We start from the raw sequence: 15,099 nt of genomic DNA on the forward strand, positions 1-15,099 counted from the left end.
CTGCACTGAGGTCAATCATGACAACGATAGTAACTTTATTGTTGTCAAAAGCATCCAATAAATCACAATACATTTTCATCATTGCAGATTCTACACCATGACCCTTTCTGTAAGCGCTTTGATATGACGGAAGAAGTCTGTTTACTTCGATGTGATGAGTAATTTGTTGTAAGGCAGATTTCTCAAGGATCTTTGATAAAAACGACAAGTTTGACACAGGCCGATAATTTTGAAGTTCTAGAGGGAGACCTTTTTTCTTCAGTAGAGGCTTTATCACAGCACGTTTCCACTCTGTTGGAAACACCCCAGGTGATAATGATCTATTTACAATTTCTGTCACAACTGGTATAAAAATATTAAGATTGTCTTTCAACTTTGGTGTTGGAATAACATCTAGCTCACAAGTTGTTGGTTTTGATCCTTGGATAAGTTTCATGACATCATTTTCTGAGAGTGGTGTGAACTCAGTCAAAATTGTGCCACCCAGAGGCTCGTTTAATGATACAGACCCGATATGTGCCGATTCAATGGTTATATATTATCTAAGTCATTTCTCAACCTGGCAATTTTGTCAACAAAGAATTGCAAAAATTCGTTGGCTAGAGATACATCATCAGTATGCGGTGGAAGTGGATTGTCCTTTGTACGACCGAGCAGACAGGTAGTCACCCCATATAACTTTTTCACATCGCCCTCTGCCCCACTGATTTTAGACTGATAATATCTATTTTTTGATGTTGTCACTGCAGTAGTGTAGCTGTTTCTAACCTTTTTGTAAATATTTTCCATCAAATTTGATTTGTCAGACTGGTAAATACTTTCTATTGACCTTTTAAACTGCTTGAGGGATTTCAGGTATCCAGAATACCATGGTACATTTGGTCTGCAAATAACAGTTCTCTCTTTGAGTGGAGCATACCAGGTAGAATTCATTCCTTATGCGTGATTGGCTAGTCGGTGTTATCACGTGATATTACCGAGGTAGGTGTATAGCTTAATTATGTCACTCGATTAGAATAAGCCTTTGTAGCTCAGTGAGTAAGACGCTGGACTGCAATTTTGGCGACGCGGGTTCGAATCCGGTCTCCAACACATTTTTTTTACATTTTGGTACTTTTTTTACAATTATGATATCAAAGCGTAACACATTCTATTAGATAATTGTCCTGAGATTCGTTACATAAAAAAAAACTTTTTTTAGTGCCAATCTGTGATACAGTCCCTTTAAGGTATCCGATGAACTATTATGTCAATGTTGGATGCCTCTGATGACCCAATATTGCTTGATTGGTATCATTTGAATGATTTTGATGACTAGAGAACGCAGATATGTAAGAATTATTCCGAAAAGAATGGCATAAACAAGTTTAATTGGCATTTAACAATTACAAACTTAATAAAGAATACACACACAGATTGCCATACCCTATTCAAATTGTACCAAAATTATATGCATCAATATTTAATAAATTAGCATTATCACCAATAACTCAATTAAAATTAAATGGCAAACGATCTGATATGCTGGTTTTTCAGATACACTTGACATTTAGACTGAAGAACGGACTGGCATTGAGGAGATAATTGTGAACAATTAATTTCAGTTTGATAAAAACGCAATGTATCAGGATATGATATTACTTTTGAATTAATGTCAGTAAGATTGAAATCACAAACCTAGATAAATACACAGGAGTGTTTGAGGTTTTATTTAGAAATGAAACCAAAGTTTGTTAGTCTGGTGCCGGAATTGCGATGGTCAAAACGGGACTTTTACTTCTTGCTTCGATCAGTGGCATATTAGGTATACCTTTGCTTAGCTCAACTTATTTCGTTGTTGTTTTTATTGTTGTTTTTGAATCTTACAAATGCGCCTTACATTTGGCCGAGTGTTCAGAACTTTGTTTAAGTTAACAACGTTGTTAATTTTTAAGGGTGAAATATGTTATGATGTGCTAATATATTTAAATAAAACAAGCAGAGCTGAAACGCTTTTCATATATATATATGCCCACCTTTCACCGGATTGGGCAAAACACTTGTCGGTGAAAACCTCGTAGAGGATGACGAGAATCACCGCAGTACGGTGGCTCTAAAGTGACATCCGACGCATATTTTATTTAATTCGTAATTGCGAAATATTTTTTCATATCTAAGTAATGTAACATGTAAATTAGAAATATCGTTTCGCTTTATGAAATACTTTGAAAAAAGAAAACTATTTATTATTTGGTTATCATTAAATGTATTATGTAATTACGAAATATAAAAAAGTGTCGGACACGATACAAATCAGGGGCTGATCCAGGAATTGACGTTAGATGGGGTGTAACTACAGTGTGTGTATACCACGTGATAAATTACGTCATATATGCTACATCAGAGGGCAACATTTTGTTTAAAATGAAGACTAAATCAAAGATAACTTTTCTTTTACAGAACCATGTTAAATGAAACAAAGGGAAGTCTACGGCGCTTAAAGAGCCCCGCCTTCGATTTATTACCGGAGTTTGATAAGGTGATTAGTTTCATCAAACCATTTTCCAAAATATTGTTTTGACAATGCTCCGTCAGACGGCCGTATTGAGAAAAGATTTGTCGAAGTGATTTAAGAAACTTAACTCTCAATTAAACTCTGGTAAAAGACCGAAGGCGAGGCTCCGTAAGCGGCGTAGACTGCGCTATGTTTCATTAAAAATGGTGGGAAAATAGGAAAGTTATCTTTGTTCAAAGTCTTCATTCGAAGCAAAATATTGCCTTCCAACGTAGCATTTATGACGCAATTAATCACGTGGTATACACACACACTGAACTAAGGGGTACAAACTTTTTGACATTCGCTTTCTTCTCATAATCGAAATTTAAATGGTTTAAAGTATTGGCAGGGGTGTTTGGGGTACTCCCCTTAGAAAATTTTAACAATTTCCTTATCCGAAATGATGCATTTTGAGTGTATTTTCCTACCTTTTTTTCTCCGATAAAATTTGGACGAGATTAGCACCCACCCTCTAAAATCCGCTAGTGCGAGTTATACTATTACTAGGTATCGCTAAATTATCTCTGCCGTTTATGAAGTTTTCGTTGGTACTCATCTCCCCATGACCTATTGTATATCATTCATTCTGTAGTTTTTAGACTATCTGCGCATGCGCGCAGGTAGTCTTAAGACCACAAACTCCAAAGAACTACTTCTATTCATGTCGTTTTAACCCATTTTTTTTTGTCTCAATGCGCTCTATGTTTAGCAGAATGACGTCGAAACCATACAAATGGATTGGTCGTGTTGCAGTCCGAGTATGAGTTTTTGCTTGTTCGGCTATTTCCGCGCTGTAATTATGTATCCCGGCGTTTTATTTTTAGCAGAATATAACTATTTTTAGATCGTTATATTTATCAGATTAATGAGGGTCAAGATAATGGAGGCTCTGGTAGGAAGATAACATACAGTATTGATATTCACTCTAGTTTAGCCCATGATGTTTGAGAAATTATTACCGACCACAAGTGTCCCATCGCCTGCAGGATTTGTTATTTAAACCTGACGTGACCCTGAAGCACGCTTATTTGTAATGGTGATTTTTTATTTGACTTTTATGAGATAAGAAACAAATATAATTATTGTCTTCGTGTTAAAATAGTTGTATCTCAGGTTTCGCATAGCTAATGCTTCAAATACTATACATTGTAATTTACCTGCTACACAATAACAAGATACTATTCATTCTATGATTTTAGGCGTTTATATTTCTAATGAGATGTTTTCATTTTTGCATAAAAGCTTCGTTCCGGTGTATTCTTGGCATAGTTTAGACATTAGGCTTTCAATTCATATAAGCACACATGCCCTGATACGACAGTGAGTCATGCATACGTTTGGTGAAGCAAAGTAGTTCGGTTTTAACCTGTTTAACATCCAAAGAGTACGAAGCATTCATAACAGCACTATTACTTTTTCTACACAGGTACTTACATTAAACATAAATAACATTAAATTTATCAATAAACTTTAAAAGGCACAATCCTATTCTCATTCATAAAAACAGACTAGTTCCGATAATCTAAAAATAGTTTCAACTTCATTAACTGACCGATATTCTAAACATAGTTTCTACATACATTAACTGACCACATGTTTGTTCTCACCGCGGGAAAACGACCATCTGATAAGCTCTGCATTTTAAAAGGTATTATTGCTAAAGTTGCTCGTAAAAATAAAATCATTTTATTTAAAGAATTAAAACGTGTAAGTTCATAAAATTTGTCTAACGTATGCTATCTAATCAAAGCACCGAAAAACCTTTAGACGCGATTGAAAAGAGCATTTACTGTAACTTCAAATACATGGGGATACGTCGACTGAATTGATATAAAGCTGTGCATTTTGAATGGAATTATTGCTGAAGTTGTTTGTAAAAATATGAGTTTCCCTAAACAAAACGTGTATGTTAATAAGAGGAAATGATATATATATATATATATATATATATATATATATATATATATATATATATATATATATATATATATATATATATATATATATATATATGATGATTGTATTTTCCTATCGTATGATATCTAATCAAAGCATCGAAAAACCTTTAGAAACGATTGAAATGGGGCATGCATCGTAACACTAAATACATGGGGATGGGGGATTACGACGATTGAAGTGTCATTTACAAAAACAAAATGACACAAGACGCTATCAAGATATAGATATGTTTGTTTCTTTGCCCAGTGTGGGCACAAGCGCTGTCGGCACATTTTTCACTTTTATCTATGTGCCCTTCACCCATTCCCATAGTTCAAATACAATTTGCAGCTCTCACATATTTTCCCGCAGACAGTCTTTCAGCGCCTCGCGCTTTGATTCATTCATAGATTAAACAACACTCGTATTGGGGCATGTAGGGGACATTGAGCTGTCCTCAGGGATTTTAGATTTTCCCTTGTAGTTTGTTTAAATCCCCTAGGTGTGCCCGCCGAAGCTGACGCCCCTTCCCACCCCCTAATTTCCCGGTCGGGATAAACATTGATAGATGCATACAGTCGAAACCCGTTGGCTCGAACTAGCTTGGGTCGATTTCCTCGTTGGCTCGATGTAAAGGACCAATTTCTTTCTACTTAAGGAAAGCATCCCCGCTCTAACTCCCCAAGGCTCAATGTATTTTCGTCAGTCCCTGCGAGTTCGAGTAAACGGGGTTTGACTGCATATGATTTTACTTAACTGTTGTATATTATTGTCGACTGTCAAGTTTTCTTCTCAGTGTGTTGTGTTGACGGGCAAACATTGACAGACTGCGCGTGTTACGGTAACGACCCCAGCGTGGACTCCGTGTTCGCAGACTGTTCCGCTTCCGGTGGACGGTTGACTCTCACATCTGTCTTCCGTGGCGCAAAGCTTAACAGTTTAAGCTGCCCGAATCCTGCCAGTGGTATGTACATGTCATTCTTATAAATATAATGTGGCCTTTGCCATTCCATCGGGTTTGCCAATAAATTGTCAATATACGCGCCTGCCACTAGTCGATTAAGCATTGCAGGGGTAAAAATAGATATTTAATGATTTGTAGTGTTTTAAATGTGTGTTTTGTATTACTAAGTTTTAATTGATTACCAGTGAAGTGCATTATAGCATAAATAATTAAGATTCCATAGAGAAAAGTCATAAAGTCTAACTGCTAAATTACAATTACTACGCGATCTACCTGCAGCGTAGTTAATTGTAAAGATTTCTGACATTGTAGTCCATCCATATACATCTGAGGTTGTTTTCGATGGTAAATGGCCGAGATGTTCCAAATGCCTATCCTATAGTATATAGTATTTCGGGGATTTCTAATTTATACTCGGGACTCAAGAGAAACATACATGGCACAGTGTTTTTTGAGGAATTAACTCTTTCTTTGGTGCCATATGACATGAACAAATTTAAGTGACATTTAACCTAAAACATTGAAATAAAAATCTTTAGATTTATCAAAAGCGTAACTCCTACTCCACAATATCGTTATTAAGGTTTTTCGAAACTTTCTGACACTGTTTACCTATAGTCATTCATAGTTATTTTGGGGGCTATTTGACCAAAATGGGGGCGTTTTGACTTGGGGGGGGATTTGAATTGGGGAATATTTGACCAGATTCGGTTATTTTATGCTAGATCGTTTGTTAAAGCATGTAGCAAGTTAAAAGTATATTTAACATTTCGAACTTTTGGCAGCCATCTTGAATGTCATATTGAATAGTTTATGATATGTAATGTTTTATACTTTTTCTGTCTTTAAATGGGATGGTTCTCTAAATTAAATGGTTCTAGAGGGTCTAGCATGAAATAGTAAATTAGTATCTCTCGCCCCCCCCCCCCCCCTCTCTCCCTCTCTCTCTCTCTCTCTCTCTCTCTCTCTCTCTCTCTCTCTCTCTCTCTCTCTCTCTCTCTCTCAATGAACGTAATAATTATCGCTGTTTACCAGATGTCGATCGAGACGAAGCCAAATGTTGCACGTACAACGCCAACGATGACTGCAAAATCGATTTGACCTCCGCCGACGTGCCGAACGTGTACTCTGACTGTACCGGAAGTAGCACGTGCACGGAGCAGGTCACTTGGATGCAGACTACCGGTCAATGTCCACAGAATGTAATGTCCTTCACTAACTACATGTGCATCGATTACGAGTGTCTACCCAGTAAGTAAATCTATTAAGACCTGATAACAATTTATTGTTTTTTGTTTTTGTTTTTAACGATTTCACTACCCCAAACCCCTCTTAATAGGTAACGTTACTTCTGAATAACCTTATCACACTTTAAACCATTGTCAATCGGTCTTGATTAATGCTAACTGGAATATAACCTTCATTTACAACCAAAGAAATCGCCAAACACCCTGCAAAAAGTGACACAGATGCAACATGTACAACTAAAATCAGTTATACTCCACATTCGAAGCTTCTTTTTGTCGGTACCGGTTTGAGCGCCACCCAAAATTCAGGTTGCGCCCCAAAGTTCGCTTACGACAAATACTGGATATCCTCCTCTGATATTTTACAGCTACAGACGAGCTCGGCTTCTGTGATGCTGCAGGAACAACGTTGACCTCCACCACCGCATACATAGCAGACGACAATTATCCCGCCGGAATCTCACACACAGACTGTTGTGCATGCGTGTTTACCGCTTCCGCCAATTCCGCGACCATTACAATAGAAGTCATAGAGATGACGCTTTATGACGTGACGACCACTTGCAATCAGAGTATTTTGATAGAATCAGGCACGAACACGTATACTTACAATTGCACCCATAATACAGACTACACAATTCAGACGTTACTAACGGTAACCAGTACGGCAACGGTGACGTTGAAAAATGACGCCACGAGTGTCGGCAATGGTCGGGTATGGATGAGAGCAACAGGTCGGTCTTTTATGAAATCATGTCACTTTAAACAAAAACCTGTTCAATTACAAATTTTAAAGGTTTGATGAAAATATTAAATGTGTTCATTATTCTTGTGCACCAGTCAATTGTAACCACGCCTCCCCCAGGTCCGGGAAGGTACGGGGAATAGCGGGGACTTTGACTTTCGGTCTAGCTAAGCCCGGGCAAAATCCCCGCCCTGCGAGGACGAACTGCTCGTAAAAACCCCGCCAAATTCCCCCGCAACCCAGGGACCCTTAGTGAGGACCATTCCCTTTTATATTTGGCACGAAGACAAAACCACCGCATTCACCCGACACTGCGGGGCCACCTGGAAGGTAAAACACAGCCCATTTCCCCGTCTATCCCCGGTATACCCCCGGACCTGGGGGCCGTGGTTACAATTGACTGGTGCATTGCCTGAACAACTATTGAAACTATATTTGATTATAATATTTTGGGCCTCTTTTGGTTTAATTTATTAGAATATACTGTATTGATGTAATGGTAAAATAATAATGGATGTACATTCTTGCGATTTATGTAGTTTTCTTTTGTCTTTATATTTTCGACAATCGGCAAATTCCTGTATTTTAAAGTCAACCGTTTACGTAATAAAATAGTTCCCATAACAAAAGTCTATCGTTTGTTTGTATAGTTCATTTTCATTTGTTTAGAGAGAAAACACTTTTAAAGCTGTACTCTCACAGATTGAACATTTTGACAACTTTTTTATTTTTTGTCTTGGAACGAGCCAATTTTTGCGAAAATCCATGGAAACCAGTTATATAAGACTGCTGACAAAAAAATTGATCGCATATATTTATATTTAAGTTCAAAAATTGATGTTTTATGCATTTTTCTTAAACCGTTAGTAACAGTTTAAGCCATAAATCATTAATTTTCGAACGGAAATATGACAATGTACGGTCTGATTTTTTGTCAGCAAACTTATATCACTGGTTTTCAGATATTTATGCAAAAAATTGCTATAAAAATTTACAAGACAAAAAATAAAAAAGTTGGTATATCTGTGAGAGTGCAGCTTTAAAGAGTTTCAATATCAATAACTAAAACGTTGAATGCTTGCACCACATTTCATACAAGGAGTCAAGTTCTCTCTCTAAACATTTCTTCCTCAATATAGCAGTATATATTTAATATTCTAATAAAACCTTTTAGTAAATGAAATCATAGAAAATTATGTATATAAAGACATTTAAGTCATTTGAATAAGTTTTCCAAATATAAATAGGCACGGTAAATGATTGTCGATTTTTACCGCCAGTGAATATGAAATAAGTAAATACCTTATTAAGTATGATTATCAATTGCACATTGTACTTTTACTGCATTTATGATTAGATTTCAATATCCTATATTTTTATAACCTTTCTTATGACTTCAAATTGCGATTATTTTTGTATCATCTTTTACGTGCAGACTTAAAGAACGATTCTTTTTAAAATAGTTGTGATAACTCGATTCAATGTTCGAAGCTGCATTAAACAAGTGTTTTCCCCGTCATTGACGTCATTTTAGCGATAAACTTCCAAGCTAAATACATACTGATGTCGAATAATTTCAGTGTCAGTTTATACAGCAATATTTTTGTCAAGGGAGGTTTATATTTAGGAATAAGAGATAAAAGAACAGTTATGTTCAAAAGGGATTCGCTCATGTTTTGGCACCAATTCTTTACCGGTAATTCATCTGAGAACATGTATATCACAACTGTTTTACTCGTTGATACCGAAATTGCAGACAAACTAATAAATAAGTATATAAAAATATTCTGGTTTTCATGAGGTTCGAACCTTTGCGGTAGAGTCAGCAAAATCACACACGAATCATTCACAAACATGAGGATAACTTAACCTATAAGCCTTTTGATAAAAAGTGTTACTAACGATATTCAAAATCGTGGTCGTCCAAGGCAAAATTCGAGCATATATCAACATTTGTTAAAGAGCTCCATCAGCCGGTATCTTAGTTTTAACACTCCTATTAACGATTTGCCACACTTTATCAGTGTGATAAATTTCGTCATGTATGCTAAGTCGGAAGGCAATATTTTGCTTAAAATAAAGACTTAAATCAAATATAACTCTTCACTTACTACACCACTTTAAATGAAACAAAAGTTTCTTATAACACCTCGATAAACATTATCACCGTATCGTGAAAAGGTTTATCGAGGTTTTATAAGAAACTAAACTCTGAAACAAAATTTGGTTAAAGTACATAGGTGCGCAAGCGGCATAGACTGCGCAATGTTTCATTTAAAATGGTAAAGAAAATGAAAAGTTATCATTGTTTTAAGTCTTCAATCGAAGCAAAATATTGCCTTCCGACGTAGCATTTATGACGCAATTTATCACGTGGTATACACACACTGTTTATTTCGTCATACAATAAGGTGCATTTTACAAAAAACATGAGCGAGTCCCTTGGGTAGTATAATCGGGTGCTATGTAATTTTAAAAAGTCCAAAGGAATTTGTTTCGGATTAAGCTGCGAAAATGGGAAAGGTAGGTAGGTCGAGATGTTTTAGGTTAAGCTGTGTATGAAAGACTTTTTTTACTTAAACAGCCATTCATCACTCGTTGCCATTTTGTCTTGGTCAATGCGATCTCACTTAATTCACATACCCTATACCTACCTTCACAAAACGTTACGCTATGTAATGATTTGAAGTGATTATGATTGTAATGACAGTGTGGTCAATGATATCTAGAAACATTATACAGTAGACAAACTACAAGAAACTAGAAAAAAAACGAAACATGACGATATATTAAAAATACGTGCTGTATAAGGTATTTTCTTATAATTTTCAATGCAGAAGGCATTTCTAAAATATGTCTAATAACGGTCAGATAAAGATTAAAAAATGAAGGACGGAAATACGGGAAAAAATCGTTTTTGTTATGCCTAAAAGATATGTCATTTTAACGTCAACGAAGGCTAATTCCGACGGTTAATCATCTAATCGTTTGAGGAAGGAAATATTTTCAAATGTTCGATATACAGGTGGCCTCTTAAGATTTTGTAATAAATAAGATTTGTCATAAATTCAATGTCAAAAGCGTTTGGTAGAGATTTATTGCGTGTTTTTGTTTTGTTCGTCCGTTTAAATTGTGATTAACTAATAATTGGACGTTTACTGTAAGTGGTGTTTTCAACAAAAGTCGAGACAAAAATTCAAAGAGGGAACGTCTCTGATATGCATTTAAAATTAATAATGAAGGTCATTCTAATGACAGTTTATTTCACTGACTAGTGTGTATAATATCAATGGCGATATAATAAGACATATGGGCCTAACTGGATTTTTGTATAGTAAAACAAAAATCAACTTTAGGCCATACCAATTTTTTTTTTATTTGTTCCACGGATTATTGGGCGGATAATGTGAAGCAATGCGAATCGTTTTTCCCTTCATCATTTGTATAAAAAAGCGAGCGAAGAGCGAACCGTTTTTTCTAATAATCATTTTAAAGAATATTTTTCAACGTATAACCCTTTAAAGGGTCTCGCTCATGTTTTGGACCATATTTTTTCACGGTAATGCATCTGAAAACATTGTCATTATAAACTTTCTTTATAAAAGAACTCTTTGATACCGAAAATGCAGAAAAAAAAATACAATAAAAGTATAAAAACAGCCCTGGTTTTATTTGGGGAGCGAACCCACGCCGGTGTGACAGTAAATTAAAAAAAAACTGACAACAAAACCGCCTGCCCACAAGGCGTCTTACATAACCTGACGGATAATTTAACCTTTAACCCTTTTGTTGGAAAGCGTTACTAACGCTCTTCAAAATTAAGGACTTCATAGACAATATTTGAGCATATATCAACATTTGTTGAAGGGTTCCAGCCGTAAGTATCTTAGTTTTAATAATCCTAATGAGTTGCCGCACTATATTTCGTCATACGGTATGGCAACATTATCTATGTAACAGTATCTAACGGCGGTCTGACGACTACGTGCGGAGCGGTGAGCACGTGTCCAGGTGACGTCACAACCACGACAACAGCGACGGCGGGGGAAGCGGACTCCGAGACCGCCACCACGACTGTTGAGTCGACTGCGACAACGGAGAGTAAGATGTTTTCTTATTGCATGTATGGTCAATTTCAATTTTTAAACCGTTTTCCTTCATGTATTGTTGTTGTTGCTGTTTTCTTAAAAAATCGAGATATTTTCCATTCGGAACTCCTCGGCCATTTTTATCGAAAACAACCTCGGATGCAAATCGACGGTTTACAATGTCAGAAATCGGTATACTTTAACTACGCGGCCGCGAAGTAGATCGCGTAGTAATTTTAATTTAGCTGTTAAAATTAAGAACTTAACTCTTGGGAATCTTAATTATATCTGCAATGATACACTATACTGGTAATCAATTTAAACTTAGATCTACAAATACGAGCTTAAATACTGCATCTTATGAATAAAACAATTCAAAAGTTTACGAACTACTTCTACTGATGTACCGGCATACATCCGAGGTTGTTTTCGTAGACTGGCCGAAGAGTTCCAAATGGGTATTGTCGTGGCTTTGGCGTGTTGTCGTCGTCGGCGTTGTCGTTATTGTTCAAGATCTTGGTCATATCTCACAAACTGTTTACTTCATATAAATTATGCTTAATACCAAATAAAACATAGTTTTCGATTCCGATGCTCAAAATAAAGCCACTCATCCCGAACTTCAGAACGATAGCGGACATCATACTATTTAGTGTTTAGTGTTCGAATTTATATTTCCTCTAATTGATATTTTTTTAAACTCGATGTACATTTTGTTTGTGGTGAATTACCAGCATTTTTGTTCATTTTTACAATGAGTATTCTGAGTGCTCTTTGTATTCGTCTATAGATGAATTGTCATATCGGAACGGGAAATGTAAGCGGAGCCTGACCGTGCTATAACTATAGTTCGAATACATTTAAAGGCATTTCGATCGAATGCAGACTATGATAAACATATATATTTTTAAAGTACAAGCTTTAAATTACCTTTTAAGCCAAAAAAAAGGGGGCTCAAGTTATTCCTAAGAAAAATCTCTCCACTTGAAAAACAAACTCTAAAAATTGCCATGACAGTTCTTCCAAAATGACCTTTCAACTATAGGGCAGCAGTTTATGCTTAAATCTCTATTCTAAATGATAAATCAAGCAATAATAGATACTCAATGTATAAAAGTTTCAGGAATAATGATATTTTTGATTTACAGTGTATTGAGCATGTGAAAACATGTCTATCAGTCATAAAAACATTATTTTTTATTGAGAATTTTCCACACAACGGAAGTACATATGACGCAAAGGTGACGTCATACCTATACACGCTAAATATTGAACGTTGTCCTTGACAACATGGAACATAACAGTTACTTCACCCACGACCTACGCCACTTAAAGTTTGCACTCATGCCGAAGCGCTCGTGTAATGATTCCAATAAAATAGAAGCTTGGTGAGTAAATATAATTTCGAACACTAAGCCGGTTAAGTAAAAGTCAAGGTACCCGAGTCCCTAGTTTTAACAATATACATATAAGCACGAAAGCTTGACTGAATATTTCAGATCATTAAAGCTGCCGGTGACATAAGCATACATGTGAACCTTTTGCAATGACAGAGAGGTAGATTTTTGTCTCAAAAGCGTTAGTTTGGGTTCAAAAGCGGTAGAATTTCTAATTTCTTTATTTTTCAGTCAAAAACAATGATGGGTAGAATGTAAAAAAAAACTTAATATTTGTTACTATTTTCTTAAATTTTCAGAAAATACCCATTAAATACGTCTTGTTTAAGAGACTTGTCAAATGACAGTGTTTGTGTTTTCGAACCATGTTGTCAAACACAACGTTCAATAACTTTCGTGCAGTTCAAATAATAGCGTTGTACCTTAAAAAAATATATATTTTATCACGCTCGCTCGCTCCAATATTTTTGGGGCAAGTCCATAGAACAAAAAATTTGTGTTGCCTTACAATCTCATATAAGTTGTGGTTGCTTTTCCAGAGACGCTGATATTCGGTTTATCAGTGACGGTGTCGGCAGTGCTTATCAGTCTGGGGTTTATTATTCTAGCCCTGCTTTTCGTCCTCACCTGCATACTCTGTTACCTCATGGGAAAGAAAAAGGTACACGAAAGCTTCCGTTTTAAATAAATAGTGCTTTGATCCTTCTCTGTGTTCAGTTAAAGCTAACACTCGCTCACGTTAGCTTACCTTCGCAAACAGTTTTGTTTTGTATATATCCCCGTTGCAGCAACCTTTCAGTTTGGGTAATCTTGGTTTGAGCATTTCTTTCGGAGAGATAAAGTTATATTTTTTTATCGTTTTAGAAGAAAAAGATTAACATAGATGGTTCATCAGTAATGACGGTTGCGCCAGTCATCGGCAATGAGTATCGACAGATGCCGACAAATCCGGAGAGACCCGAGCGTTCCCGAAGATCAGTGCCGAAAGTCGCCGATGTTCCTCCGCCGTATTCGGAAATTAACGACGGCATTCAGAACAGCACGGCGCCGTACTCGACAAAACTCGGAGACGGTTATGGAAAGTCTTCTGCTATGAGCCGACCGTCTGCCCGAAACGGCATGTTTGTGTACAGACAATATGAAAACCGGAACCTGACTCATGATTATAATGATGGCTACCATTTCCCAAGGGTAGTGTCGCCTTAGTGTACGAAAACAGTGTTTAAACGCCTTTATTATTGAATCTTTGAAGATCAATTTTTCTTGAACAAAGACCGCCTTCATGTCGGGATCCGGTCTGCTATTTCGTAGAAATTGACATGCAGTTTACAAATCGCATATTTTATCGCGTTTGCATATCGTTTGAACAATTCGAACGGTGTTGTTACACGTTAGGAAGAATCAACACCGTCACGTGTCATATGCCAACGGATAAAATTCCAGGTTGCACATTGAAGTCAAAGGTTAATCATGTATACACTTTACATTCAAGTATTATTTTTTTCTTTCGTAAATTGTTGTATGAATAAGGTTTTGAAATATCTAAATAGTAACTTATTGCTTGTTTGTTTTTGAGCTCGCGTCCATTGAGTGCCTTTTGGCCATACCCTGCTGTGTCGCCATCACGACTTAATTAAAGCTGCACTCTCACAGATTGAACGTTTTGACAACTTTTTTTTATTTTTTGCCTTGGAACGAGCCATTTTTTACAAAAATCCATGAAAACCAGTTATATAAGACTGCTGACAAAAATTTGATCGCAGATTTTTTTTATATTAAGTTGAAAAATTGATGCATTTTTCTTAAATCGTTACTAACGGTTTAAGCTATAAAACATTAATTTTCGAACGGAAATATGAAAATCTGCGATCTGAACTTTTGTCAGCAATCTTATATCACTGGTTTGCAGATATTTACCCAAAAAAATGCTCTTTCCAAGACAAAAAATAAAAGAAGTTGTAAGAGTGGTAAATCTGTGAGAGTGCAGCTTTAAAGTGTTTTAAATGTCAAAAGTGAATGAGAGAAAAGTATCGTCTGCAGCTTCCAGTGAAACCCTTATATTATCAGACTTGAAAAAACCGAGTGAGATACAAGGATACAGGGATGCGATACGCTAGCTCGTTAAAAAGATAACTGTACCGGTACAAGGGATACGCCTTTCCTTCGCTTAAACCAGTACTGAGA

The 15,099-nt window shown here is 36.2% G+C and overlaps 1 protein-coding gene across 1 annotated transcript; it reads left to right on the forward strand.

Moving 5' to 3' along the window:
* Positions 1-618: 618 nt before the first annotated feature.
* Positions 619-14,372, forward strand: LOC128219173 (uncharacterized). The gene is made up of 7 exons (XM_052926988.1): positions 619-661; positions 5,271-5,438; positions 6,474-6,689; positions 7,054-7,419; positions 11,391-11,531; positions 13,455-13,576; positions 13,780-14,372. The coding sequence occupies exons 1-7, from the start codon at positions 619-621 to the stop codon at positions 14,119-14,121; spliced, it is 1,398 nt and encodes a 465-aa protein (XP_052782948.1). The 3' UTR covers positions 14,122-14,372.
* The last annotated feature ends 727 nt before the right edge of the window (positions 14,373-15,099 follow it).

This window comes from Mya arenaria, chromosome 15, assembly GCF_026914265.1.
Source record: "Mya arenaria isolate MELC-2E11 chromosome 15, ASM2691426v1".
Classification (NCBI taxonomy): Eukaryota; Metazoa; Mollusca; class Bivalvia; order Myida; family Myidae; genus Mya; species Mya arenaria.